The sequence below is a fragment of the Herpailurus yagouaroundi genome, unplaced genomic scaffold, assembly GCF_014898765.1.
Source record: "Herpailurus yagouaroundi ecotype Mexico unplaced genomic scaffold, PumYag 100, whole genome shotgun sequence".
NCBI classification, from domain to species: Eukaryota; Metazoa; Chordata; class Mammalia; order Carnivora; family Felidae; genus Herpailurus; species Herpailurus yagouaroundi.
The window spans coordinates 27,206,194-27,233,374 of record NW_024412391.1 but is presented as its reverse complement, the minus strand read 5'-3'; the positions used below and the strand labels follow the sequence as shown (position 1 = coordinate 27,233,374).

At 42.3% G+C, this 27,181-nt stretch overlaps 1 protein-coding gene across 1 annotated transcript in view; it reads right to left on the bottom strand.

Annotated features, from left to right (window-relative positions):
* Positions 1 to 15,776: 15,776 nt before the first annotated feature.
* WNT2 (Wnt family member 2) overlaps positions 15,777 to 27,181 on the bottom strand; it is a 45,297-nt gene continuing 33,892 nt past the window's right edge. The window contains exon 5 of the mRNA XM_040472163.1: positions 15,777 to 17,668. Coding sequence (XP_040328097.1) covers positions 17,439 to 17,668 — 230 coding nt within the window. The 3' untranslated portion in view covers positions 15,777 to 17,438. The remainder of the gene's footprint in view (positions 17,669 to 27,181) is intronic.

Genomic DNA, 27,181 nt, shown 5'->3' with positions numbered 1-27,181 from the left:
AGCGACAGCTAATGAACTGATCAAAAACGATTTAAACAATATAACAGAAAGTGAATTTACAATAATAGTCATAAAATTAATCACTGGGCTTGAAAACAGTATACAGGACACCAGAGAATCTATTGCTACAGAGATCAAGGGACTAAGGAAGAGCCAGGAGGAGCTAAAAAATGCTAGTAATGAGCTGCAAAATAAAATGGAGATGACCACAGCTCGGATTGAAGTGACAGAGGAGAGAATAGGTGAACTAGAAGATAAAATTATGGAAAAAGAAGAAGCTGAGAAAAAGAGAGATTAAAAAATCCAGGAGTATGAGGGGAAAATTAGAGAACAAAGTGATGCACTAAAGAGAAATAATCTATGCATGATTGGTATTCCAGAGGAGGAATAGAGAGGGAAAGGTGCTGAAGGTGTACTTGAAGAAATTATAGCTGAGAACTTCCCTGATCTGGAGAAGGAAAAAGGCATTGAAATCCAAGAGGCACAGAGAACTCCCTTCAGACATAACTTGAAACGATCTTCTGCACGACATATCGTAGTGAAGCTGGCAAAATACAAGGATTAAAGAGAAAATTCTGAAAGCAGCTAGGGATAAACATGCTCTAACATATAAAGGGAGACCAATAAGACTCGTGATAGATCTCTCTACTGAAACCTGGCAGGCCAGAAAGGAGTGGCAGGAAATCTTCAATGTAATGAACAGAGAAAATATGCAGCCAACATTCCTTTATCCAGCAAGTGTGTCATTTGGAATAGAAGGAGAAATAAAGGTCTTCCCAAACAAACAAAAACTGAAGGAATTCATCACCACTAAACCAGCCCTACAAGAGATCCTAAGGGGGACCCTGTGAGACAAAACACCAGAGATATCACTTCAAGCATGAAACCTACAGATATCACAATGACTCTAAACCCATACCTTTTTATAATAACACTGAACATAAATGGACTAAATGCGCCAACCAAGAGACATAGGGTATGAGAATGGATAAAAAAACAAGACCCATCTATTTGCTGTCTACAAAAGACTCATTTTAGACCTGAGGACACCTTCAGATTGAAAGTAAGGGGATGGAGAACTATCTATCATGCTACTGGAAGTCAAAAGAAAGCTGGAGTAGCTATACTTAGATCAGACAAACTAGACTTTAAATTAAAGGCTGTAACAAGAGATGAAGAAGGGCATTATATAACAATTACAGGGTCTATCCATCAGGAAAAGCTAACAATTATAAATGTCTATGCACCAAATACGGAAGCCCCCAAATATATAAAACAATTACTCACAAACATAAGCAACCTTATTGATAAGAATGTGGTAATTGCAGGGGACTTTAACACTCCACTTACAGAAATGGATAGATCATCTAGACACACGGTCAATAAAGAAACAAGGGCCCTGAATGATACATTGGATCAGATGGACTTGACAGATATATTTAGAACTCTGCATCCCAAAGCAACAGAATATACTTTCTTCTCGAGTGCACATGGAACATTCTCCAAGATAGATCACATACTGGGTCACAAAACAGTCCTTCATAAGTATAGAAGAATTGAGATCATACCATGCATACTTTCAGACCAAAATGCTATGAATCTTGAAATGAACCACAGGAAAGTCTGGAAAACTTCCAAAAGCATGGAGGTTAAAGAACACCCTACTAAAGAATGAGTGGGTCAACCAGGCAATTAGACAAGAAACTAAAAAATATATGGAAACAAATGAAAATACAACAATCCAAACGCTTTGGGATGCAGCAAAGGCAGTCCTGAGAGGAAAATACATTGCAATCCAGGCCTATCTCAAGAAACAAGAAAAATCCCCAATACAGAATGTAACAGCACACCCAAAGGAAATAGAAGCAGAACAGCAAAGACAGCCTAAACCCAGCAGCAGAAGAAAAATAATAAAGATCAGAGCAGAAATAACCAATATAGAATCTAAAAAAACTGTAGAGCAGATCAATGAAACCAAGAGTTGGTTTTTTGAAAAAATAAACAAAATTGATAAACCTCTAGCCAGGCTTCTCAAAAAGAAAAGGGAGATGACCCAAATAGATAAAATCATGAATGAAAATGGAATGATTACAACCAATCCCTCAGAAATACAAGCAATTATCAGGGAATACTATGAAAAATTACATGCCAACAAACTGGACAACCTGGAAGAAATGGACAAATTCCTAAGCACCCACACACTTCCAAAACTCAATCAGGAGGAAATAGAAAGCTTGAACAGACCCATCACCAGCGAAGAAGTTGAATCGGTTATCAAAAATCTCCCAACAAATAAGAGTCCAGGACCAGATGGCTTCCCAGGGGAATTCTACCAGACATTTAAAGCAGAGATAATACCTATCCTTCTCAAGCTATTCCAAGAAATAGAAAGGGAAGGAAAACTTTCAGACTCATTCTGTGAAGCCAGTATTACTTTGACTCCTAAACCAGACAGAGACCCAGTAAAAAAAGAGAACTACAGGCCAATATCCCTGATGAATATGGATGAAAAATTCTCAATAAGATACTAGCAAATCGAATACAACAGCATATAAAAAGAATTATTCACCATGATCAAGTGGGATTCATTCCTGGGCTGCAGGACAGGTTCAACATTCACAAATCAATCAACATGATGCATCACATTAATAAAAGAAAAGATAAGGGGCACCTGGGTGGCTCAGTCGGTTGAGCGTCCGACTTTGGCTCAGGTCACGATCTCGGAGTCCGTGAGTTCTAGCCCCACGTCAGGCTCTGGGCTGATGGCTCAGAGCCTGGAGCCTGCTTCCGATTCTGTGTCTCCCTCTCTCTCTGCCCCTCCCCTGTTCGTGCTCTGTCTCTCTCTGTCTCAAAAATAAATAAACGTTAAAAAAATTAAAACAAATAAATAAATAAAAGAAAAGATAAGAACCATATGATCCTGTCAATCGATGCAGAAAAAGCATTTGACAAAATTCAGCATCCTTTCTTAATTAAAACCCTCGAGAAAGTCGGGATAAAAGGAACATACTTAAAAATCATAAAAGCCATTTATGAAAAGCCCACAGCTAACATCATCCTCAATGGGGAAAAACTGACAGCTTTTTCCCTGAGATCAGGAACACGACAGGGATGTCCACTCTCACCACTGTTGTTTAACATAGTGTTGGAAGTTCTAGCATCAGCAATCAGACAACAAAAGGAAATCAAAGACATCAACATTGGCAAATATGAAGTTAAGCTTTCACTTTTTGCAGATGACATGATGTTATACATGAAAAATCTGATAGACTCCACCAAAAGTCTGCTAGAACTGATCCATGAATTTAGCAAAGTTGCAGGATACAAAATCAATGTACAGAAATCAGTTGCATTCTTATACACTAACAAGGAAGCAACAGAAAGACAAATAAAGAAACTGATACCATGCACAATTGCACCAAGAAGCATAAAATACCTACGAATAAATCTAACCAAAAATGTAACAGATCTGTATGCTGAAAACTATAGAAAGCTGATGAAGGAAATTGAAGAAGATTTAAAGAAATGGAAAACCATTCCGTGCTCATGGATTGGAAGAATGAATATTGTCAAAATGTCAATACTACCCAAAGCTATCTACACATTCAATGCGATCCCAATCAAAATTGCACCAGCATTCTTCTTGAAGCTAGAGCAAGCAATCCTAAAATTCATATGGAACCACAAAAGGCCCTGAATAGCCAAAGTAATTTTGAAGAAGAAGACCAAAGCAGGAGGCATCACAATCCCAGACTTTAGCCTCTACTACAAAGCTGTAATCATCAAGACAGCATGGTATTGGCACAAAAACAGACACATAGAGCAATGGAAGAGAATAGAAACCCCAGAACTAGACCCACAAACGTATGGCCAACTCATCTTTGACAAAGCAGGAAAGAACATCCAATGGAAAAAAGACAGTCTCTTTAACAAATGGTGCTGGGAGAACTGGACAGCAACATGCAGAAGGTTGAAACTAGACCACTTTCTCACACCATTCACAAGAATAAACTCAAAATGGATAAAGGACCTGAATGTGAGACAGGAAACCATCAAAACCCTAGAGGAGAAAGCAGGAAAAAACCTCTCTGATCTCAGCTGTAGCAATTTCTTACTTGACACATCCCCAAAGGCAAGGGAATTAAAAGCAAAAATGAACTACTGGGACCTCATGAAGATAAAAAGCTTCTGCACAGCAAAGGAAACAATCAACAAAATGAAAAGGCAACCAATGGAATGGGAAAAGATATTTGCAAATGACATATCAGGCAAAGGGCTAGTATCCAAAATCTATAAAGAGCTCACCAAACTCCCCACCTGAAAAATCCAGTGAAGAAATGGGCAGAAGACATGAATAGACACTTCTCTAAAGAAGACATCCAGATGGCCAACAGGCACATGAGAATATGCTCAATGTCGCTCCTCATCAGGGAAATACAAATCTAACCACCCTCAGATATCACCTCACACCAGTCAGAGTGGCCAAAATGGACAAATCAGGAGACTATAGATGCTGGAGAGGATGTGGAGAAACGGGAACCCTCTTGCACTGTTGGTGGGAATGCAAACTGGTGCAGCTGCTCTGGAAAACAGTGTGGAGGTTCCTCAAAAAATTCAAAATAGACCTACCCTATGACCCAGCAATAGCACTGCTAGGAATTTACCCAAGGGATATAGGAGTACTGATGCATAGGGGCACTTGCACCCCAATGTTTATAGCAGCACTTTCAACAATAGCCAAATTATGGAAAGAGCCTAAATGTCCATCAACTGATGAATGGAGAAAGAAATTGTGGTTTATATACACAATGGAGTACTACGTGGCAATGAGAAAGAATGAAATATGGCCCTTTGTAGCAACGTGGACGGAACTGGAGAGTGTTATGCTAAGCGAAATAAGCCATACAGAGAAAGACAGATACCATATGTTTTCACACTTATGTGGATCCCAAGAAACTTAACAGAAATCCATGGGGGAGTGGAAGGAAAAAAAAAGAGGTTAGAGTGGGAGAGAGCCAAAGCGTAAGAGACTCTTTAAAACTGAGAACAAACTGAGGGTTGATGGGGGGTGGGAGGGAGGGGATGTGGGTGATGGGTATTGAAGAGGGCATCTTTTGGGATGAGCACTGAGTGTTTTATGGAAACTAATTTGACAATAAATTTCATATATCAAAAAAAATACACTAAAATATTTGTTATATAAGGTTTTTTTTTTTTTCTTGTAGCAGTTAGGCTCTGCCATTATGGTTGGGCTGGGTTTAAAAACCTATAGTAACCCATAGCTTTTCTGTCACTTCCCAGGCTCTCCTCTTCTGCTAAGTTTTTTTTTTTTCTTGGCAGTAATTAAAATCTTCTGCCACTGCCATAACTACTGGTGTTTCTTAGACACTCATAACCACCTTGGTTTTGTGGTTTGGCAAAGTACTGGCTTTCAGCACTGAAAAAACTAGAAAAGTTTCCTTCCTTCATGGATCTAGAATTTGAAGATTGATTGCTGTAATTCCCAAAGTTATTGTAACTTCTACCACCTCCAAAACTGCTTCCATTATTACCAAATCAATTAATGCCATCATATCCACCATCACCAAAGCCATAACAACCTTTGAAGTTTCTTCCCTGACCAAAGTTGTCATTACCTCTAACATAACCTCCACAACAACTGCCAAGGTTTTCAGGACTGCTTTGACTTAGGTGAGACACTGGCCATCTCTTGCTTAAGCAGGGCTCCCATTACTTCACAGTTATAGCTATTCACAGTATGGTATTTCTGAATGATAGTCTTATCCATGGAGTTATGGTCACCAAAGGTTACAAAAGGAAAACCTCTCTTCTTGTTACTATCCTATTCAGTAATGATTTCAATCACCTCAGTCTTCCTGTATTGCTCAAAATAATCTCTTACATGATGTTCAGGGCCATCTTTAATGCTACTAACAAAGGTCTTTTTCATAGGTAACTGTGCACTTGGTATTGAAACACCTTTTCTCAAGACAACTCTCTTTGGTTCTATGACTCTTACATTCATCTTGTGGGGCCTTGTATTCATGACTGCATATACTTGTACCACAATGGCATATGTGACAAGCCCAAAGTTTCTAGAGTGTCTGGTATTTGGGTCTTTCATTACCACACAATCTGTGAGTGTTATTCATGGCTTTGCAATCTTCTACTGGTTATTTGAAAGTTCAAACCTTTAATGAAGAGTTCTACAGTTCTTAGGGCTCCTCGAGAAACTCTGATTTATACATGATGGAGGTAGGAGGAAAGAGTTGAAGAATGCTTCCTCAGCTGTGGCAGAAAATCACTGTTTTAATAGCCATAGCTGTATGTCAGGGTATATTTTTAATTACTGGGTGTTCCTTTTAGTTCTTTTTCAAATATTTTTAGCTTAATCTTTTTCCTTTAAGTGTTATGTATATTATTCATATTTATTATTCATTTTTCTTTTAAAAATAATTCCTAAACAGATTTGTTTTATAGCCTGTGTATCATAATTTTATTATCTGATATTCTTGGAGATCTGAGTGTATGGTTTGTTTTTTCTGTGACTCTCAATCATGGTGGCTTATTTTGTGGTATGTTTTGTAATTTTAAATTATCAGCTCAGATTCAGTGAAGTTTTATATGTGAGAATTCTCTGCATCCTGGTTGAAAATGTGACCCTCAAAGAGGATTTGTTTTTGTATCTGCTAGGCACCTCAATCTAGAATGATTTTGTTTGTTTGTTTTAGGCTAATTTATTGGCTAGGCAATTCCTGAAGTATACAAATTATATTCATTCTAACATCAAACTAAATGAAGAAAGGCTGGTAGCTGTAAATAGTCAGGGCTATAAATTTATTTTAATTAATTAATTATTTTCCTACACTCATGCCATTACACAGGAAACTAGTTCCCAGTATATTCCCTGTGCTGGTGGTCAGATTTTTGGTTTATTGAATGCATAGCCCTTTGAAAGGTTCTGACTTCATGTGGTAAGGGATGGGATGCCGTATCCTAATTCTAACTCCTCACTTCCAGAAGGTGCAAATTCTTGTTTCCTTCCCTGCCCTGGACTTTAATTTAAAACCCAATCTTCTAGAGAGGGAGATTAATAAACCTCCACTGGGGGCACCAATGCTTGAGTTTTCAGTGTCCCCTTCATTTTTGGCCTCTGGAACTATCATGTATTTGAAGGTTGGAATGGGGAAAATTTACTTATATATTTTAAAGCATGCTTCTTTTACCTTATCTCAAATTCTAAGCATTTTGCATCAGAAGTCTTATTTAGTCTGCCATATTACCAGAAATAGAAGTCTCATTTATTTCATTTACTTTACTCAGTACTGTTTCCCCAACACTGGGGAAAATTATTTTTTGCCAGATACTTGTTGAATAAGTAATTGTTGAATTAAGGAAGAAAGCTGAATAACATTTATACATTTTGAAAGAAAAATTTCAAAGATAGGTTCTTAACCCCCAGGCAACATTGGTAAGGGTGAGAATTTTAGGCCCAACTCAAGGTCGATGAAAGGAAAACATTTGGGGCTGAGTTGTTTCCCCTCATGGTTATCAATGTAATCTACATGGGGATCTGATTCTGCTATAGTTGTTATAAGGAAAAGTGCTTCCGTGTCCAAGAAATAGGAAAATTGCTTTTGGACACCATCTCACTCTATTTATTGCTCCAAAAGAATGAATCACATTCTAGGCGGGATTACACTCCCTAGATTTTATTTATTTATTTATTTAGTTTAAGGACCATCTTCTCCATGATCTCACATTTCTTAGCAGCCTTCTCACAAATTAAAATTCATATCTGGGGACAGTTTTTTTTTTCACCATGAATAAACATGCATGTAAATCGATTCCATACACTTTTCGAATAATTGTGACAAATGCTCCACCCTCTCCCCTGACCCATCCATTTGAGATTCCATCTAGACAAAGATTCTTTCTCCCTCTCCTACACTCCTCAGATATTTGTATAAGGACTTGTCACTCGTTCTCTTACATTCTGAAGAGACGTTTCTTTTGCTAATGTGGCCCCTACCAGAAAAAAATCCCAAACATAAGGTTGGATTAAGTGATGAGTTGATTTGAAACCAATTGGAGGTCAGTGGCAGCAACATGTAATATCCCAGCCCTGCTGGATTGTTTCTATATTAGAAGGTAGAGGAAAGATCACCTGTTGTTTCTAGAAACAGTATCTATAATCTAGGATTATACAAATTGTCCCAATATGCTTTATGGAGAAAAAGACAACTTATACTTTATGTTTAAAGAGGTGAAAATATTATTATTCCTAATAGATGCTAATATCATATTTATATGTACTTTGTACCTTTAAAATTATTTTAGAATACATTGTTACATTTAATACAATTTTGAAAATTTTTTCTTGGGCATTGTTGTTAAGGAAATTTTAACTGTCTCTCTTCCTCAGTGTGTAAGAGGGCAAGACTATTGTGAAAGCTATTTTTCAAAATTATTTATATATTAATTCAACCTGAGTAATCAAGCATTAGGTAGGGGGTTGAGGAAAACTTCAATAAATCATGACTTATACCATGTTTGAAATGGTCCATGATATTTTTAACCATCTTCAACTGTGGATTGAATCTCCATATGATAAGGAAAGTAGATTTCTTATGACTAGAAATCTCTGATTTTCTAGGGGAATTCAAAAGCCATTTTAATTGAAATAAAAGTGCTTTGTTAAATGTAGAACTAAAAGTCACTTACATTCTAGTAGAACTTTTTTAAATGGGTATCTCCATATGATTTGTTCTCCAGATTGCATATAAATTTAACCAGAAATCATAAAAAAAATTTTCAGTCCACACATCCTAATTTTTGTTTGGAAAATGTGGTCATTGAACCAATCAAGTCATTTTCTTTCAATGTTTATTTATTTTTTGAGAGAGAGAGACAGACAGAGCGTGAGTGGGGGGTGGGGGTAGATAGAGAGGGAGACACAGAATCCAAAGCAGGCTCCAGGCTCCGAGCTTTCAGCACAGAGCCGGATACAGGGCTCGAACTCATGAACCTTGAGATCATGACCTGAGCCAAAGTCAGACACTTAACCGACTGAGCCACCCAGGCGCCCCTCAAGTCATTTTCAATAGCCCATTGGACAGAATACTTCTGACTGAGTTTTAATCAGAGGGTGCTCTGATATACTGGAAAGGACACTGGAATGAAAGTTAGAAGACAAATATTTGAGTCCAGGCCCTGCCTCTTATAAGTCTTTGTGATCTTGGGCTGATTACCAAATCTCTCTGAAATTTGCATCATCTTTAAAAACAGGCTAATCATATCTATATCTAAAGGTGGTTGTAAGGACTAAATCCAACAATGCGCGTGGAAGTGCTTGTAAGGTAAGAAGTGAAGTACACGTGTTCTGTGTTAGCCCTCCCAGAAGGCTCTGAGCAGGGGCACGTTGTCTTAGTCACTGCTGCATTTCCAGTACTGTAGCACAGCAGTTGACTCACAGGAGATGCTCACTACAAACTGATTGAATGAATAATAACACTTCTTCCCTAAAGATGATTCAGAGTGTCTTGCTTATATCACAGTCTGAACCATGAAATTTCTCGTGTTTTCCCAGGAATAGAATGTGGAGGTTAGAATAAATTACAGGCATTGTTCCTTCCAAATGTGACATTCTGTGATTCCATGATTCCTCAGTCTCAGAATCTTGGAAGTGTCTTGTAACCTCATTGCTCTGTTGAAGTCTCATATCCGTATGACAGAACAACATAGTTCTCAGACACCATTTAAGTATATGTCTACAATAATGGGATAATGAGATCATCCTGACCCAATCATTCGGTCAGTTCAGAAAGAAAGAAAACCACCAGTGAATGAATGGTTAATAGCCAGAAGGATTCAAATCCATTTGTCTGTACAGTGTACTGAGTAATTCTTACTCCAGTTACTAAACCCTGTAGAAGAGGAAAATTTCTCATCTGTGAATCATGATTCTAATAAAATCTCCAAGGGCTGGTGTAAATACCCACAAAACACTGGTGCTTATTATTTCCTGAGAGTTGCTGAGAAGATAAGGCCTTGTTTATAGTTACAGCAATATATAAGAAAATCAAACCAGTACTCCCTTCTTCTAGTTGTACTCTTAGGCTGGGAATATTTGTCTTGATTAAGCATGAATCCACAATGACAACTCAGAGTTCAAGGCCTTTCACGAAGTCATCATCACTATTGGAGAATAATGATCAAGGGGCAGATGCCAAAGTTTATTTGGGTGGGTAGACTTTTGGAGACTCCAATTCAGATTTCGTTTTCTGTATGTCCTGCTATTTGTTTGGCTAGTGTGTGACCTCCACCTGTAACATGAAGCCCCTAAACATTCACAGATGGGTTTGCCAAGCTCCCCAGCCTCTGCTGAAGCAACCAATGTGAGCAATCTGGTTGACTGGATACTGGATGCATCTTCGTCATTTAATTATTTGAACTGGGTTTACGGGCAGTAATATGACTCCTCTCATCTGTGGAACTTAGGAAGGCCTGCAATGCTATTAAAATAGGATTGGGTGGACTGCCTGGGGAAATCCAGAGCCTATGATTCAATTACAGGGGCTTTCACAGGGTCAGTCACTACTCGGAAATTACAAAATCAAGTTAAGAGTCCAAAAATAGTGTAAATGGTAAATTGATCATGATCAGATTTTAATCATGCTGTATTATCTAGAACTAGGTAATAGCATGAGGGAACAGATGAAGAGTTATTTGTTCATCTAAGTGTTTCTGTCTGGTTTTTATTTCCATGGGTAGCCTAAGACATAAATTCAGTTTGGCCCATGGAAAATTGTCAAGTAGAAGAAGACTGGCTTTCCAGTTCCTTCTTTTAGCCAGTTGTCATTTGCCCCACATCCTCTGTGCAGCTGGGGTTATCCTTTATTTGGTCTGTCATCCAGGCCTGTTTCTTTCTCCACTCTGCCTTGTGTTGCATCCAGCATGAACTCCCTTTCTCACTCTTTGCTGGCACATGTGAGAGAGCACTTTGAGTTTTTCGTGCTCCTAAAATACCAGCCAGACAAGGCTAGGATTACCTGCAATAGTGACAACTTGTGGTGTGTCTGTATCTGTGTGTGTGTAGGGGCAGGTGTTCACTGATCAACCCACAAATGATACCCACCATGGTCTTCAACTGGAGATTCTAGTCTTTCGCTTGAAACTCAGTATTTCTCCATTTTTCATTGCCCCCTCTTTACTATCACCCTCCTCTCTGTCCTGAGAAACTAAAAATTACAACTATTTTATGCAGAGTTATAACATTCTCACTCTTCCACCTTCCAGGCCTTATTTTTGGGGTTTCTTTCCCAGTGAGTGTCATGAAACTGAGGCATTCCTGTGAAGATTTTTGCCTTCAGCTTCTAAAACCGTATTATTGTTTCTCCTTGCTAAGCTGCCATCCTTCCTTTGATTCCCATCCTCAGAAACCCGGGAGCCTCATGCTTTCTCACCCTCCCAGGACACACAGTGAAGTTCAAGTCTCAGCCTGTCTTGTTCTGCCCGATGCTGCTGAGGGGGTTCTATGACTACATCCATTCCAAGAGATTCCTTCCCAGTTAGTCTCATGCATTAATACCGAGAATTAATCCCATTAAGCCATCACTCCCAGTGAAGTGTTCCTAAATGAAAATGGCAGAACTGTATATGGCTTGCATTTCAATAGAGGACTTGACCCAAAGTGTTACATCAGTGGCTCTCAACTGGGAACGGTTTTGTCTTACACTTTGCTTCCTTATCCGCTCACGGGGAACACCTAGCAGTGTCTGAGGACATTGTTAGTTGTGTTGTCACAGCTGGGAAGCAGGAGAGTACCTCTGGCATCTAGTCTGGAGAGACGAGGGTTGCTTTAAAGATCTTACAATGTGTAGGACAGTCCTCTCACCCAAAGGGTTAGCTAATAGGGAAACTTCATTGATGTTTGGGCAAAAATATTGGGGGGAAAATGTTCATTGGAAAACACACATGGACACTTGTATCACCACCTCCTCTGCAGATCATCTAAGCATGAGAGTTTCTGAAAGGGACAATGACTCTTACTATGGGGCCACCTTGGGGTGAAGTGCAGAGTCAACACTTTGCTTAGTTAGATCACCCCACAACAGTTCATTGGGGAAGAGCAAATGTTAGGTGGATTTTCTTTGCTGGAGGGGAGTTTATTTTCATTTTCTGGGCTTTCGATACTTGTGTATAAGTAGCACACAAAATCAGGATACACAGATCTCAAGAAAGGGGCAAGGGATCCTGTATGTTTCTAATCAAGCTGAAAAAATACCATGTAGGCCAAAAGCAAGCATTTACATGGAAAGTAATAATTAAGAGAAGTCAGTGGAGGGTAGGTCTAGCTGCCGTGGAGAGACACTGAGGTTACAAACACAGCCAAAGCATGCTGACTCCTAGAGAGGGTAAGCACTCCTGTGGCAGCCAGGGGAGAACACAGGGTGAAAATGTGGCATAATTTTCTAATCAGGAATCGGAGTCTTAACCATGAACTTACAAGAGTATTTACCAGTAAGGTAAGCCAATTGTCCTCCCTGAAAATCTTTACAAACTTGAAAGGCACCTCTTGATCAACTTGTGTTGCGTGTAGTCCTGAGAAAAGACAAGGGAATAATTCCCATAACCTGCAGGGATTTCTTTTCACCAGAGGGTTTGGCAAGACTATCACAAGTTTAAAATAACAAAGTCAACACTGAAAATTCACTTTATTATGTTTTGATTTCACAGAAAATGTAGACTTGTAAATAACAATAGTTCTTTGTAACAATCTGCGTGACACTTTTATTAGCTCATGGATGTGGGAGGTTTGGTTAAACAAGAATCATGTGAATATCAGGGGAAAAAAAGCTGGAGTTGGAACAACTATGATTTAGAAAAATAATAATCATGTTGGGCTTTGCAAACCACCTGTCACCTTGCTGATCCCCTGAAAAATGTAAAGAACATTCTCATGGATGAGTGACAGAAAATTTTCTCTGCCTAGGTAAGGAGAAGGTCAAAATAAGCAGGCCTTTGTCAGCTTACACCAGCAGATTGTTTTTCAGAAGGTCAGCAGAGACCTGACAAAAGCAATTTACCAGCTTTGGAACTGGTGAGGTTTATTTGTTAAGAGTACACTTCTTGCTCTTAAGATAAGGAAACATGGGTTGAAGTACAGTAAATAGACACAAAAGAATGGTTCTGGTCTATTGGACACCTCTCTGAGCCTTTATTTTGAGAGCAGGCAAGAGGCGAGATGAATGTTCTTCAGCTGAGTGAGACAATACCAGCTCCAGGCCAGCCTTTAATAAATGAGAAGTAATCACAATATGTTGGCTTAAAAATGCCATCAAGGACAAGTGCATGTACAGTCATGTTGGCTGCTTCTAAGGGAGCCCCGCTTTAGGTTTTGCAGAGTTGATGTAAGATTCCTTAATAAATTAATAAAGCTGAGAAATGTCAACGTGAAGCTAGATTTTCTCACTTTAAAGCTACTTTCCTTGAAAAAGAAATGTGAGACCTGATGTTTTTGAAGCTTTGTAATAACTCCAATAAAAAAGAATACAGCTGTGACAATTGAGAACATCTCTTGAAATTAACCTTGACAGCCTTGAGCAAAGCTACACTACAGGTATGGAGAATGTGAGCAGTGGCTTGAGGCCCTGCACGTCTGGGCCTCCTGATGCCTTGGGAAGTAGGTGCTGGGAGGGGGCAGGGAAGCAACAACAGCAGGAAGGGTGGAGGTTACTCCCAAGAGCTGAAAAAGCCACTCTTCGCCATCACCACGCTCACTCAGCCTGTCACTTAATAGCAGCCACCTGACTCTTTCCCTCTTAATCCTTCTCCCATTATCCAGCCCCATACAGAATCAATTGCCATTAGTAGATTCTTCTGGGATGTTCCTTTCAGTCTGGTGACATCCATATAAGGGAGAGCAGATAATCAGTATTCTGGGGTGCCCTATGATTCTCTCACTTCTGAGCATCTGTGGTCCAGTAATATGCCAGGGCCTCCGTCCTAGAGGGGCAAAGACCCACCACTGAGTGTGGTCCTGGCACTTGGGGCTTTTGTGCTGGAGCTAAACGTGAGAGGCTATCCAAGATGTTGTAACTAGATTGCACCTTTTTTTTTTTTTAATATATGAAATTTGTCAGATTGGTTTCCATACAACACTAAGTGCTCAGGGGGTATTGAAAGCACTAAGTGCTAAGGGGTATTGAAAGATGCCCTCTTCAATACCCATCACCTACCCTCCCCTCCCTCCCACCCCCCATCAACCCTCAGTTTGTTCTCAGTTTTTAATTAAGTCTCTTATACTTTGAAGATGCACCTTGACAAAGGTGCTCACAGAATACAAAGATCAGTCCAATACAAACCAATTTAGGGAGGCAAATTTATTGAGGACAACAAATTTGCTAAGACTCAGAGTCACGTGCAGATTACATCTTTATTATAGAAAACTCCACTGAATTAGTCAAGATCTCCTATTCTGGTAGAACTTTTAAAGATGTTGCGGAACATTAATTGGCATCATCGTGGGCCTAGAAAACTTTGTTTTGTAATAAGATTTTTATTGGGAGGAAATTTGTAAGGGGATCTGAATGGAGTCTCTCATTTTGTTTTGGGTAATTTGTGCCATACATTGCCTTAAAAGCCTCAGGTAATCAAGACTTTAGTATAGTTTAGAATCGTGGACTGTGGAGCCTCAACCAAACCCTAAAGAAAATGAGTTTGAAATTATCTTCACCTGTTTTTAATTTTTTTCCATAGTGGAGATTTCCTGTATTTGAAAACAGATAAAAATCTTTCAGTCTCTTGTTATACCCTCCCTAATGGCGATACCTACTGGCATTTCAGATGGCTGCCAGAGTCTCCCTTACAGATTAGGGAAATTTATTCAGGTTCCTGCATGGGTACACCTTGTTCCCTTGCTCCTTATCAAGTAGGATGCATCTCAGCAAAAAAACAAAGTCAGATAAAAATATCCTAGGGGTTATGGGGTGCCTGGGTGGCTCAGTCAGTTAAGCGTCTGACTTCAGCTCAGGTCATGATCTTGCTGTTCCTGAGTTCGAGCCCCGCATCAGGACTCTGTGTTGACAGTGCAAAGCCTGGAGGCTGCTTCAGATTCTATGTGTGTATCTCTCTCTCTCTCTCTCTGCCCCTCCCCCTCCCTCAAAAAGTAGATAAACATTAAAAATGTTTTTTTAAAAGAAAGCATCCCAAGAATTAAAAGAGATAATGACCATCCCTTTTGGATGCTAAAATTATTTAGACTCCACTTGCATTAATTCCGAGACAAACTAGCTAAAGTGCTTGGCTTTCCTGACTGCTCTGAACATGTGATCCTGTTTGTGATGGGGCTTGAGAGCAGTGGCAGATGTTTGCACAGAGATCTTCACCTCTCGCAGTCTCAGTTTCCCCAGATACAAACTGAAGGGAGCTGAGATGTCTACTTAGATCCTTTCCATTTCTCAACACACCTATGGATTTATGATTTCATAATTCATCCAGCAGGCAGAAGGGCTGATGGCTGTGGGACCACCATGAAAGTCCCCTCATCCCCCCAGGAAGGCATTCACAGACAGCTTCAGTGTAACTAAGACCGAGCCCACCTGCCTGGCTTTCCCACACCCTGCCGAAGGCCCACACTGAGCTCTGAGCAATTCTGTCATGCTCCCCCTTCCTGCCTCTGAATCCATAGAATAAAAAGAGGAAAGAACCACTTTGGAAAAATCAGATGACTAACTCTAGGGAGTGAGAGAAAGGAGATAAATTCTGTTGTTTTCACGAGGGTGAGGAGGCAAGTATCAATTATGACAAAGTACCTCAGCAGGTTGATGTCTGTGAGCCTCAGTCTAAACGTCCTGCTGCAGAGCAAGGATGGAGAAACTGAAGGCCAGGCTATGGACGAATGAGCAAACATCAGTGTGACACCAGATGCATAGAACGGAACATCCTGTGAATAAATGTAGCTCAGCAAAGAGACCATATTTAGAACCAGAACCTAATTGTGCCAAGCGGATGAGAAGTAACTTCAGATATTTCGCCTTTCTTTCACTTAATATACAAAATGGGGTGGCAGCCTCTCCATTTTCCCTGGACGTCATCTTTTGGATCATGACAGAAGCCGGCCACAATCTGCACACTGATGTTCCCATAATTACAGCTGGGTCCCTTAAATAGAGTCTCTAAATTACGATTTGTTTGCCATATAATATACTAGGGTTACCAACCTTATAAGCAAGGCTATGTGTCATTTGCTTGAGGCTATGATATCTTGACATCTTGTCAGCCTCAGATGAACACAATTAAATATGGCAGGTCTTTAAAATGTGCTTGGAGGGTGATGGGTATATGCTGATGCTCCTTGGCACAAATGGCGGACCTCTTTTAGGCATCTGCCCACGGTGCAGGCCGTGTAGGCGTGACTTACCTCTGGGAACCTCTCTGTCAGCATGTTGGTTCCCTAGTCTTGCCGTCCCAAAAGTTATCATTCTGAAGGCCATTTCAACTACAAAATTCCATGGGTCACATGCATCATACCAGATAGAAATTTTATTCCCCCTTTTCTCCTTATCTGTACAGACACATTTTCTGATATTTTACTCACTGTTATTCTCCTCCATCCTCCCCCAATAGGTCAGAATACTGCCAGATCATCAATCTTTCTTTTAAATTCCCTTCAGATCTTAAGTGAGATCCCTAAAGTTGCTTTATATTAAGGGGACTTTATATATAAAGTTGCTTTATATTAAGTCAATGCAAAGCAATGACTTTCTGAGGCTCTTGCTATTGTAAAGATTCCAAAACTGTACCAAAGGACAACAGTCCCGTCTTGTTACGTCAAATTTTAATATGGCAATAAGTGCTTTGAAAAATATGCGTTTTAAACCTGAAGTTCTTTGAAAGCCATCTTTCTCCAGACAGTTACCAATTACCCCTGGACGTGGTGGCTGCGAAAAACACTTGATCAGGCAAAAGCCTTGCTTGGTCTTTTCAGGATTTACAGTTAATTCGGTGGCAGTTGGTCCTGCTGTCTTTACCCTCCTGAGAGAAGTATGGGATTTCTGAACTATGATCATTTATTGGGAGACACAGAGAAAGCTCCTTTGGGACACTCTTTTCCTCTCTGGCCAGCCGCTCTAGAAAGAGGAAACGTCTAGGTGGGTGGAGACAGTGATGTGGCCGGCCCCTCCCCTCCTAGCAGTCTGTCCTGACCGGGAAGAGATGCGGCCCAGAATGCTCGAAGGCAGAGGGAATAAGGCATGCTTTGTGTGCAACATGTGGCCCCAGTTCTGGGGCCCCCTGGGTGGGAGAGGAAGGACTTCTGTTGAGGCAAAGTCACATGCCTTAGGAAATATCTCCCCGAGAAAACCCAAAGGCCCAGTGTCCTTGCAGATCCAATGGAGTCCTTGCAGGAGAGAAGGTGATGGCAACCTCCTCTGGGGTCATGTGGGAGCCGCCCAGTCAACGCTTTTAGGGGCCTTGCATGTGTGCACATCCAGGGCCTCCAGACAGTCCTGACAGCGCACGGCACAGCACCAGTGGAACTTACACTCGCACTTGGTCATCCGGGTGACGTGGGAGGTGTCATAGCCTCTCCCGCAGCACATGACCTCGCAGCTGTCCATGCCCCGGGAAGTCAGGTTGCATACACGGCCTGCTGTACCCAGAGAGCCTGGAAGACAAGCGAGGGAGGTGTCACCGCAAAGCTGTGGGCAGAATACAATATGCCTCGGGAGGAGGAGAATCCACCTTCAGGGAGCGGGCCCTCTGCCCCCCCACCCCAACCTGGGGCTGTGTACCACCTGTTCTGTGGCCCAGGCAGCATCTGTCCTCCCCAGGGCCAGCTGTGGCAGGTGTAGTGGAGCCCAGAGGACCAAGTGCAGGAAAGATGGACACAAAACTTTGGACCTACCTTGGGCAACTTTAACTCTAGTGATCCCACTTCTGAGCTGGATAAACCTTTCAGTTTCTCTTTACCCAGACTAGGATTGATGGGTCACTGCATGGGCAAGGCCAGATCAGATGGAAAGAAGGATCTAGTATATCTCCCTCTCTCCTGACCTCAAACCACATCAAGGAAGCAGTGACCCAGGTTAGTGCTCTCCACATTTGTCAGGGCGTGGAACCCTCAAAGGGAGAGGATTCGGCCTACCCAGGCCTGACCACACTGCCTTTTTAGAAAGAGAAGAGAATGCTCGTTGCTGAAGGGGAGGTGTGGGCATCATTTGTGTAAGACCTTGAGGAGGGAGCAACACCTGGTCTGGTTTACCGTTTGCGCTGCCATCCAGGGGGCCATCTAGATGTGTGTGAGGCTTCTTGTTGAAGCCAGGATTCTAAGCCTTCAGTGAATAAAACTGGCATAAAGACCTGTTAGGAATTACCAGTGGAATGTTGTTGTCTTAGTTAATTAGGGTGAGGTTTCCTAAATGGCAATTCATCTTTATGAATTTGTTTCTGAAAAAGACTCTTAAAGATAGAAAGCCTCTTAATCTGTTCTATTCCTGGAGAAGCACCCAGAAGTCTTTTACAAGAGCTTTATTGGACAATAGAGCAGAACAAAGTGCAGTGGACATTTGTGTAGTTTGCTCCACCTATGATGATCCTTTCTGCTTCTTTCTCGGGCACAGAAATGGGCACTTGGCAGCCATGTTGAACAACACGACCCGGCTCAGCTGGTGGCAGGTGATCAGACCAGAGCTGGGGACCTGACTTAGGTTTCCCCAGGGATTTGCAGGTTTGTTGGAGATAGGCAGGCAGTCTTGCCTAATATGGACTCAGTAGCCATTGGCAGCCATGTACTATGATGAAGCGTGTGGACCAGTGGAGGTCTACAGAGAGATAAGAAAGAGGCAGATGTACAGACAGCAAGACAAGACGTGGAAAGCGGATGCTACCCAGATCCTGGACTATTTTTCCAGAGGTGCTTCCATTTGTCCCTGAAGCCTGGCTGCAGTCTAACCTCTGGGTTCCTAGAGATTCTGCATTCTTTTAATAAACTTCCCCTTTCAGCTTAAACCACTCCAATTTCTGTTGCTTGCAATCAACAATCCTAAACAATTGACAAACCTAGAGAAGCTAAACTCTTCATTAAAAAAAAAAAGTACATTGGAATGAAAGACAGTGACTTCATTCATTTTCAGTTCCTCCATCATTTAACATGGAATTCCTCCCACTTCATAATTCTTGCAGTGTCTCATGACTCTCTCTGTTTATCACAGTCCAAGCTGTGCTCCAAATATCTACAGAAATGTCATGTTGCCCTGCCTGTCACGAACGACCCAGGAAGCAGCCAGGTCCAGGCAGGGCGTGGGGTCGAGCAGAGGAGAGGGGTGGGCACAACTTGCTGTACGTGATCACGCCTCTGACAGCAGGAAGACAGGCAGGGGATTTCATGATGACAGGAAGGATGGCAAAGGGCCGGGGTCAGGGTGGAAGATGGGGTCAGCCAAGGATGGCCGTGAGCCTCTATCGTGCTGAAGAAGCACAGAGTTAGAAGAGGCGGCAGCTGGGGCTGGATTCAGGACAGTGCTCAAAACCACTGCCTGTGCAGAAGGGACTCACTGCCAAGTCCTGCTTTGCAGCACACCCGTCATTTAATTCAGCAAACATTTAATGAACACAGACGTGTAAGACACTGTGTGGGCTGTGTAGAGTTGTGGGTGGTGGTGGTGGGGAAATAAAATAATTAGAATTCACTTCCTCTTCCTATATTCTGGGAATTCCTAATATAATGAAGAGATAAATATGTAAAGAGATCGCTCCACTACTTCAAATATTCCATTTGCTGAAGAGTTGCAGTAAAAAAACCAAAAAAACAAAAAAACAAAAAAAAACCCACAGTAGGGTTTTGTGCAAGGCACCACTGTAAACAAAGCTCAGGATGGTAGAATGAGGTTATTTAGAGCTGGGACATATCAGAGTTTAAGTTCCAGCTTTGGCATCTATCAGCTGGGTGGCCTTGGGCAAGTTATGCAATCTTATCAAGCTTCCATTTCTTTCCTTGAAAAACTGGAATAAAGACAGTTCCTTCCTCATAGGGCTGTGGTCAGGAGGGAATGAGATCATGCATGAAAGCACCTGGCATAATAAGTGCTCAATTAATGCTAATCTTCTACTCACTTAGCAAGTGTTTGCGGAGTATCTACCTTGTGCTAGGCACAGCTGTGGGAGCTTGGATCTATCAGGGAACAAAATGAAGATCCTGCCCTGAGGAGCTTATGTTCTAGAGGGAGTGAGCCAAACATTTCATAATGATAATTATTGCTATTAATATCAATAGCACACAGGATCAGAAAAGGAGCTGTTAACAGCACAGTTTTAAGAGGTGGCATCAGAGATAGGATGTAGAGGAGGAGAAGTAGAAGCTCTGGAGGGAACATGGGACAGAAGGCATTCCAGGTAGGAGAGAGCCTCCCAGCAGCCTCTGCGGCACACTCACGAGCCCGTGCAGAGCCAGCACGGCTTCGGCACAGGTGTGAATTAGGCAAAGAGCGTGGAAATGGAGTTGGGGCACAGGTTTAGAGCCTTCCTGTCTGGCAGCGGTGTGGGTTTTATTCCATGGTGAGTGGTGAGTCTGTCCAGATTTTTAATCCACAGAAAACATGTGGGAATGAGAAGTCTGAAACAGCTTCTTGGAGCGGGGAGGTATCCTTCATGCAGTGGGATTAGTCCAGGCAGGAGATAATGACCAGGGACAGAGGTAGGACAAATGCGAGATGGGTTAAAGAGGGAGAATCACTAGGACTTGGTGACTCACCGAGTTGGGAGGAGGTCACGTTGGAAAAGACTGACAGTTGTTCATTTGGCTCAGCATGAAAGGGATAACTGGGGTCCTCTGCTGAGAGGCGCTTCAGCAGAATGACACGATGGAGCGGTGGATCGTGGAGTGAATGGGCAGATGGACACCGAGTGTGGGGTGGGGAGTTTTCAAGAAGCTTGGTGACAAAGCAGACAGAAGAGCATGGCTGCAAGGAGCGATGAGGCCCAAGGTGGGACTTTAAGGTTATTTTAGGCCATGAAGTTTGTGGGTTTGTTATGCAGTAGTAGACAGCTGACCCAATTTGGTAGGTTTTTGTTTATGTCAAGCACAAAGTGGGAAGAACCAGTCTATGCTATTAGAAGCCAGGGTGGTACTTTTCCTTGGGGAATAGTGAAAAGGGGCGTGAAGGAGGCTTCTAGAATATCAGTCTTCTTCAGGTCTTACTCTGGGCTTAGATTATATGGCTATGTTCATTTAAGACAATTCCCTGAGCTGTACACATGACATGTGTGCTTTTCTGTATGTGTTTTATGTTCCAGTAACAAGAAGAAGAGGGAGGAGGCCACATATGCAAAACCAGGAAACCCAGCAAAGCTCTGAAAGGTGTTTAACGTGTCTGGAACTCAGCATTCCAAGGGGAGAGTGGCAAGAGGTGAGGCTGCAGGGGCAGGTAGAAGCCGAGACATGGAAGGCCTTGTGTCATGGGGAGAGAGAGAGAAAGAGAGAGAGCGTGAGTGCATGTGCATGCGAGCGGGGGAGGGGCAGAGGGAGAGAGAGAATCCCAAGCAGGCTCCACACTCAGTGCAGAGCCCTATGCAGGCTTTGATCTCATGACTCTGAGATCATGACCTGAGCTGAAATTGAGAGTTGGATGCTTAGCTGATTGAGGCACCCAGGCGCCCTAAGGTGTTAAAACTTAAAAAAAAAAAAATTAATGTTTATTTACTGTTGAGAGAGAGAGAGAGAGACAAAGCATGAGTGGGGGAGGGGCAGAGAGAGAGAGCGAGACACAGAATCTGAAGCAGGCTCCAGGCTCTGAGCTGTCAGCACAGAGTCCAAGGCAGGGCTTGAACTCACGGTGACATTATGATCTGAGCTGAAATCGGACGCTTAACTGACTGAGCCACCTAGGTGCCCCGAGGTGTTAAAACTTTTAACGTAAGGGCAGCGGAATGTGATAGAGAGTTTTTACACAATAGGGGGACATGGTGGATTTATGTTTCAGAAGGCTCACTGTGGGTGCTGGGGGGCCGGGGTGAAGTCAAGGAGCCAAGTTAGAGAGCAGTGAAGTGCCCTGGTCAGGGCACAAGGTGGCCGGACAAGGAGAGTGGCAGGGGTGGGGAGGGGTGGAAGAGGTTATGGGCTCGGGGGGGATATCAAGGAGGCAGGACTGACAGGACATATGGAGGATGAGGGTCAGCAGTATTCCCAGGCTTCTGGCTTGAGTGACTGGTTTTATGCTGCTGACCTTCCCTGGGGTGGGAGCACCTGGGGAGGGGCAGGCTTTGAGCCAAGATACGGAGTTTTGTTTTCAACACATCGAGTTTGGGGTGACAGTGGGCCATCCAGGTAGAAATGCTCAATGGAAATACCCTCCGGGACTCCGCAGAGAGGTCAGGATGGACATTCAGACTAGGAAGTCTTTACCTCAGAGGTGGCAGCTGAAGCCATGGTGTAAATGAGACCCCCCAGTGGGTGTGCGGAGACCTCTCACTTGCCCCACCCCCAGAGGTGACTCTGAAGTTTCTTTCACCTTCTTGTGTTTTGTCGGTAAGCCCTGCACACCAATAAGCATTCTTTGCTTCCGCCAACATGCTGTCATCAAAATAGGAATTCACGCAACTGGAATTTTCTCTCCCCGCTTGATGCTTTGAGGTACGGGGGTGGGTGTGGGGTGCTAGGACAGGGAGGTGAAGTGTCTCAGTCCTGAATCAGACTGAGGGCTTTTCACTGACATCGAGCTTGGTGACATTTTCCCAGTGGGCTGAAGCCTAAGGAGGTCTTGAGCTGTGATCTGACTCAGCTTCAGTGATGGTCCCCCAGATACACAAAACTGAACCCGACCCTGTCTGAACAGAAGGATTGCTCAGTGAAGGGACTCCAACACCATGAAAACTCTGGGAGAAGCAGTCAAAGTGATGGCCACTGACAAGAGCTTGACTCACAAGTGGTTTCAGTAAAGGAAACAAAGACCTGGCATTGAGATCTCAGTAGTTCAGTGTTCAGTTACAGAATGCTGGAAAACACCATGAATCTGAATTAATACCACTGGTCGCCCAAACAGGGTGTAATGAGGGCCCAGAAGAAGGAAGATGAGAGGGGTTTTTGAAGGTTGAGAGCCACTGATGTGAGAACAGTGGTGAGGTCACAGCCTGGAGGAGTGATGGCCCCTGCAAGGTACCCGTGGCCCCCAGGAATGTGCCAGCTGAGAGGTACAGGGCAGGCTCTGTCGTCTGGGGAGAGGACGAAGCTGTAGGATGATGGACCACAAATTGGCCCCGCTTTGGGGTTTGGATCTAATTAGACTTAATGACGGACTGTAGGGCAGGAGGGCAATTTTGACACTTGCTGTCATTTGAGCAGAATATAGAGCCATGTCATCAAAGCCCTGAAAAGCACATTTCTAGACTGCAGAATCTATACAAAATTTGCTGGCATTGCTTTCTTTTAACGGAATTATAACAAAGCCCCGTTATTATTGATAGCAATAGGGCTATACTGTCTTAGGGACCTCCCATTATCTTTTCCAAAACAGATCACCATTATTCTTACCGTAAAAGACAAAAATCAAGGCTGTAAATGTGTGTGCTCTTTATGAAAGAGACCCTCCGAGTTTTATAATCTTCCTGCTTGTTTAGTTCTAAATATTTGAGATACACACTTTTAGACCGTTTTTTTTCTGCAAACAATATACCAGTCCATTAACTAATGAGTCACTTATCCCTGTCGGGGCCACAACAGGAACCCCTGGGTTAAGAAAGTCAGCTACACCTGTAAGCCTGAAGCCCGTGCATCCTTTCCTTTTTCCTCTCTTCTCCTCATTCTTCTTCTTTCGCCCTTCCCTTCTGCCTTCTTTTTCATCTTCTTTCTCTTCTTTTTGTTCATAATTGGAGCCAATACTTATGGAGCACTGACTTGGGCTAGTCCCCGTGATAAGCATTTTGCCCGTATTATCTCATTTAATTCTTATAAGCTTATAAAGTAGGTACTGTTATCACCATTTTGGAAATGAGGAAAAGGAGAAGGGTAAGTAATTGGCCCGTGGTCACACAGCTATCAGGTGGCAGGTCAGGATTTGAAGCCAGGCTTGTGTGACTCCAGAGCTTGAGCTCTTAACTGGCAGAGACAGTGACATCTGGCAGAGAGCTCCATCCCCGAGCCCTGCCAGATCCCAGGAAGCAGGCTCCCGGGCAGAAGTGCAAGAGCAGAGTGTTAGCACCCTTCCTGCTCTCTACCTTCATTATTTCATCAAATGAAGGACTTGCAAAGGTCCTGACATGTAACCTTTTGGGAAGGGACTTCTTCTCCAGCGTGTGATATGCCGTAGACAATTAAGACTCCTACAGTTACACGAGAATGAAAACGGCTAGTTATTTAACACGGGGTTAGCAGCTGACACTGCGTTTTTCCTGCACTGATATTCCTGTGGAATTCCTGTCACCTTTTTGAGAGATGAGACTGATTTCTTTGCAATGCCAACATGCACATCTCCAAAACATGTATGTGTCCTTAAGGTGGCTTTAATATATGTCACTGATGGGGCCGTGGCTGCAAACACTGAGAACAACTCTTGCTAAGTAGAACTTTTACTGGTTAAGGTAGGCCAATAGCATCAATTTGCATCTCACCTCAAATGGCATATCTTAGCCTGATCACTCACATAACTCTCCCCTGACTTTACTCTAAGATTCACTGAGACATTTCCAAAAGCCAAATTGATCTTTATAGGTCAAATGTTTGCATCATACAGCACGTACAAAAGTATGCATGGCTGGCTCTACAAATACTTCAAAGGAAATTTTAAAAACTCTTTTGAGTAATGGCTCCATCATTAGTTTCCTGAATTGATATGTTAAGAGGATAAATACATATTTAGATGCTTCACATTTATTTTAAAAATCATTCATATTGCTTTGTAGTGTTATCTCTTATTGCACTTTGATTTCCTCAGTTTCCTTAAGATAAGTTGCAGGTGGGAAGCTTTTTTCCCTGACTCCCTTAGGTCTAAGTTTGTGAAATGTGCTCAGATGTATGGCCCGCCTGGGTACAGATCCTAGTTCCCAGACAGTATGGCAGACTCAGGCTCAGCGAGCCCAACCTTCTTCCGCCACCTTCACCCACACTGTTAGATCATCTGCCTAGACTCAGTGTCCATAAGATCCGGGCCGTCTGTCACGTCTATGCCATGGGAAGGTGGGAGTTCCAGCCTTTTTCCTCCCTGGTATTGTCCTCACCCTGCACAGAGCTCACATATGTATTGGGGGAAAAGGATGATAAAGAATCAGAGTTTCTAAATCACGTAAGTTTGGGACCAGAGAACTCACTTTTAGTGGGGCAATGCAAGGGGAACATTACAGAATCGAGCATCCCATCCCTAGAGCTATAAAATTAATAATGGAGCCAGGGTTCCCAGTGCAAAAACATTTCTGTCTCCACCGACATGCATCTTCCTGACAGCAGAGGAGGACGCAGAGCTTTTGCTAATAGTTCCCAGACCTGCACCTCTGGGACCTGGAGAAAGAGCGCTTTCTCGAGCGCTCTTTCTCTGTGGATGGGCCTGTGTCTTTGGAAATTCCTGCCACTCCAGGCTGACAGAAGCCCATATGTTGACCATTAGGACATAAAGCAAGATTCACTTAAGCCCGTCATCCAATCGGCTGTTTCTCCTCTGGTTGACTTACATGTTGTCATTAATGACACAGATTTATCGAGGGAAGAAAAGAATGTTAGAGCAAATGTTAGAGACCGCACATTCATCTACATGCACGGCTTGCCCCTCGCACAGTAAAAATTGCAAAACTAAAACTAGGAAAGACAATATCTCCACTTATCTCAGATGATTTTATTTAACGTTTGTATAATAAGCAGGAAAAGGTTAACTGGCGCAAAAAAAGCATGTTCCGTGAAATTAGCAAATCCTATCATGGAATTAAAGTTAAGGTCAGACTCTTCAAGGCTTTCTATGTCTGGCACTACCTAGTCTACCCAAGTTTATTTCCCACCGCCCCCTACCTGGACCCCTGATAATCAGGCCACCTCCTCACTGTCCTATTGAAGTGACTTTCTGATGTCACAGCTGTGTAGACTGTTTCCTCACAGGAGGTACTCTCATCTGCTGTCCAGGCCTGTCCTCACTCCATTAGATGGGAGGTCCTCCCATCCTTTGAGATTCAAGCCTACTTCAGCACCTTCCACAGAGTTCTCCCTGCTTCTGCTCCCTCCTTCCTGGCCCCCTTCTGAAGCCCTTATATTGCATGTCACACAATAGGGCTCATAAGCTGTTTTGAAATATTTGATGATTTCTCATGCATCTTGTCTCCCCCAGGACAGAGGTTAGATCTTATATTTCTTCTATACATGGCATAATACTCAGCCATCCACATACAGATTCCCAATTCATTAAATATTAAATTAAAAACAATTTCTTAGAAATTAAGATCAGCTTTTCCTTGCTGAAGGAGGGCACACTTCTCCAGGGAGCAGTCACCAAGCCCTCCGGCACTATGGGAAGAGTAAGCTAGCTAACAGCCTGCTTTCCACTCTCATGTTCTCACTTGGCATATAGAGAAAACACGCAAAAAAATATCACAACGTTTTAAAAGATCTCACAGATTCGAAATGACAACCTAAGGGAGTCTGTGGCATCAAGTTCAAGTTCTGTTACTGCAAACTTAGAGTGAAATTAATTAATAATTCACTCATTCATTTATGGAATCATAGGACCCTTGGGAGTTTCTGGGTGAATTGCATATCTTAGGAAACTTAAAGAAGTTGATTTGCCCACGGCTACCCAGTCAGTAATCAGTAAAAATGGCAACAGGTGGCACGAAAGTCTGCTGATGTGTAATGCCAGGATTTTTCCTTAGAAATATGGGATTTTCATAGATTTAAAGAACGGATTGATCACACCAGTACAAAATAGGTGTCATGGGGAAAGCTTACATGACGGAAGCAAATATATTATTTAAAAATACTTTAACATCACTCTTTTGTTTGTAGCATATTAACATGGTAATTGGCAATGGTTTTTGTTCTATTACAAAAAAGCACGTCTATTTGACAAATGTTTTGTTAGTGCAAATTATGTCGAAGACTTCAAAATAGAAAATGAAATTTTTTGTGGGTTTTTTTTCTGAAATTTTCTTTTTTTTTCTGAAAAAAGTTTGCTGCTTTGTTTTTCAGTTTTCACAAATTCAATCTGATTGC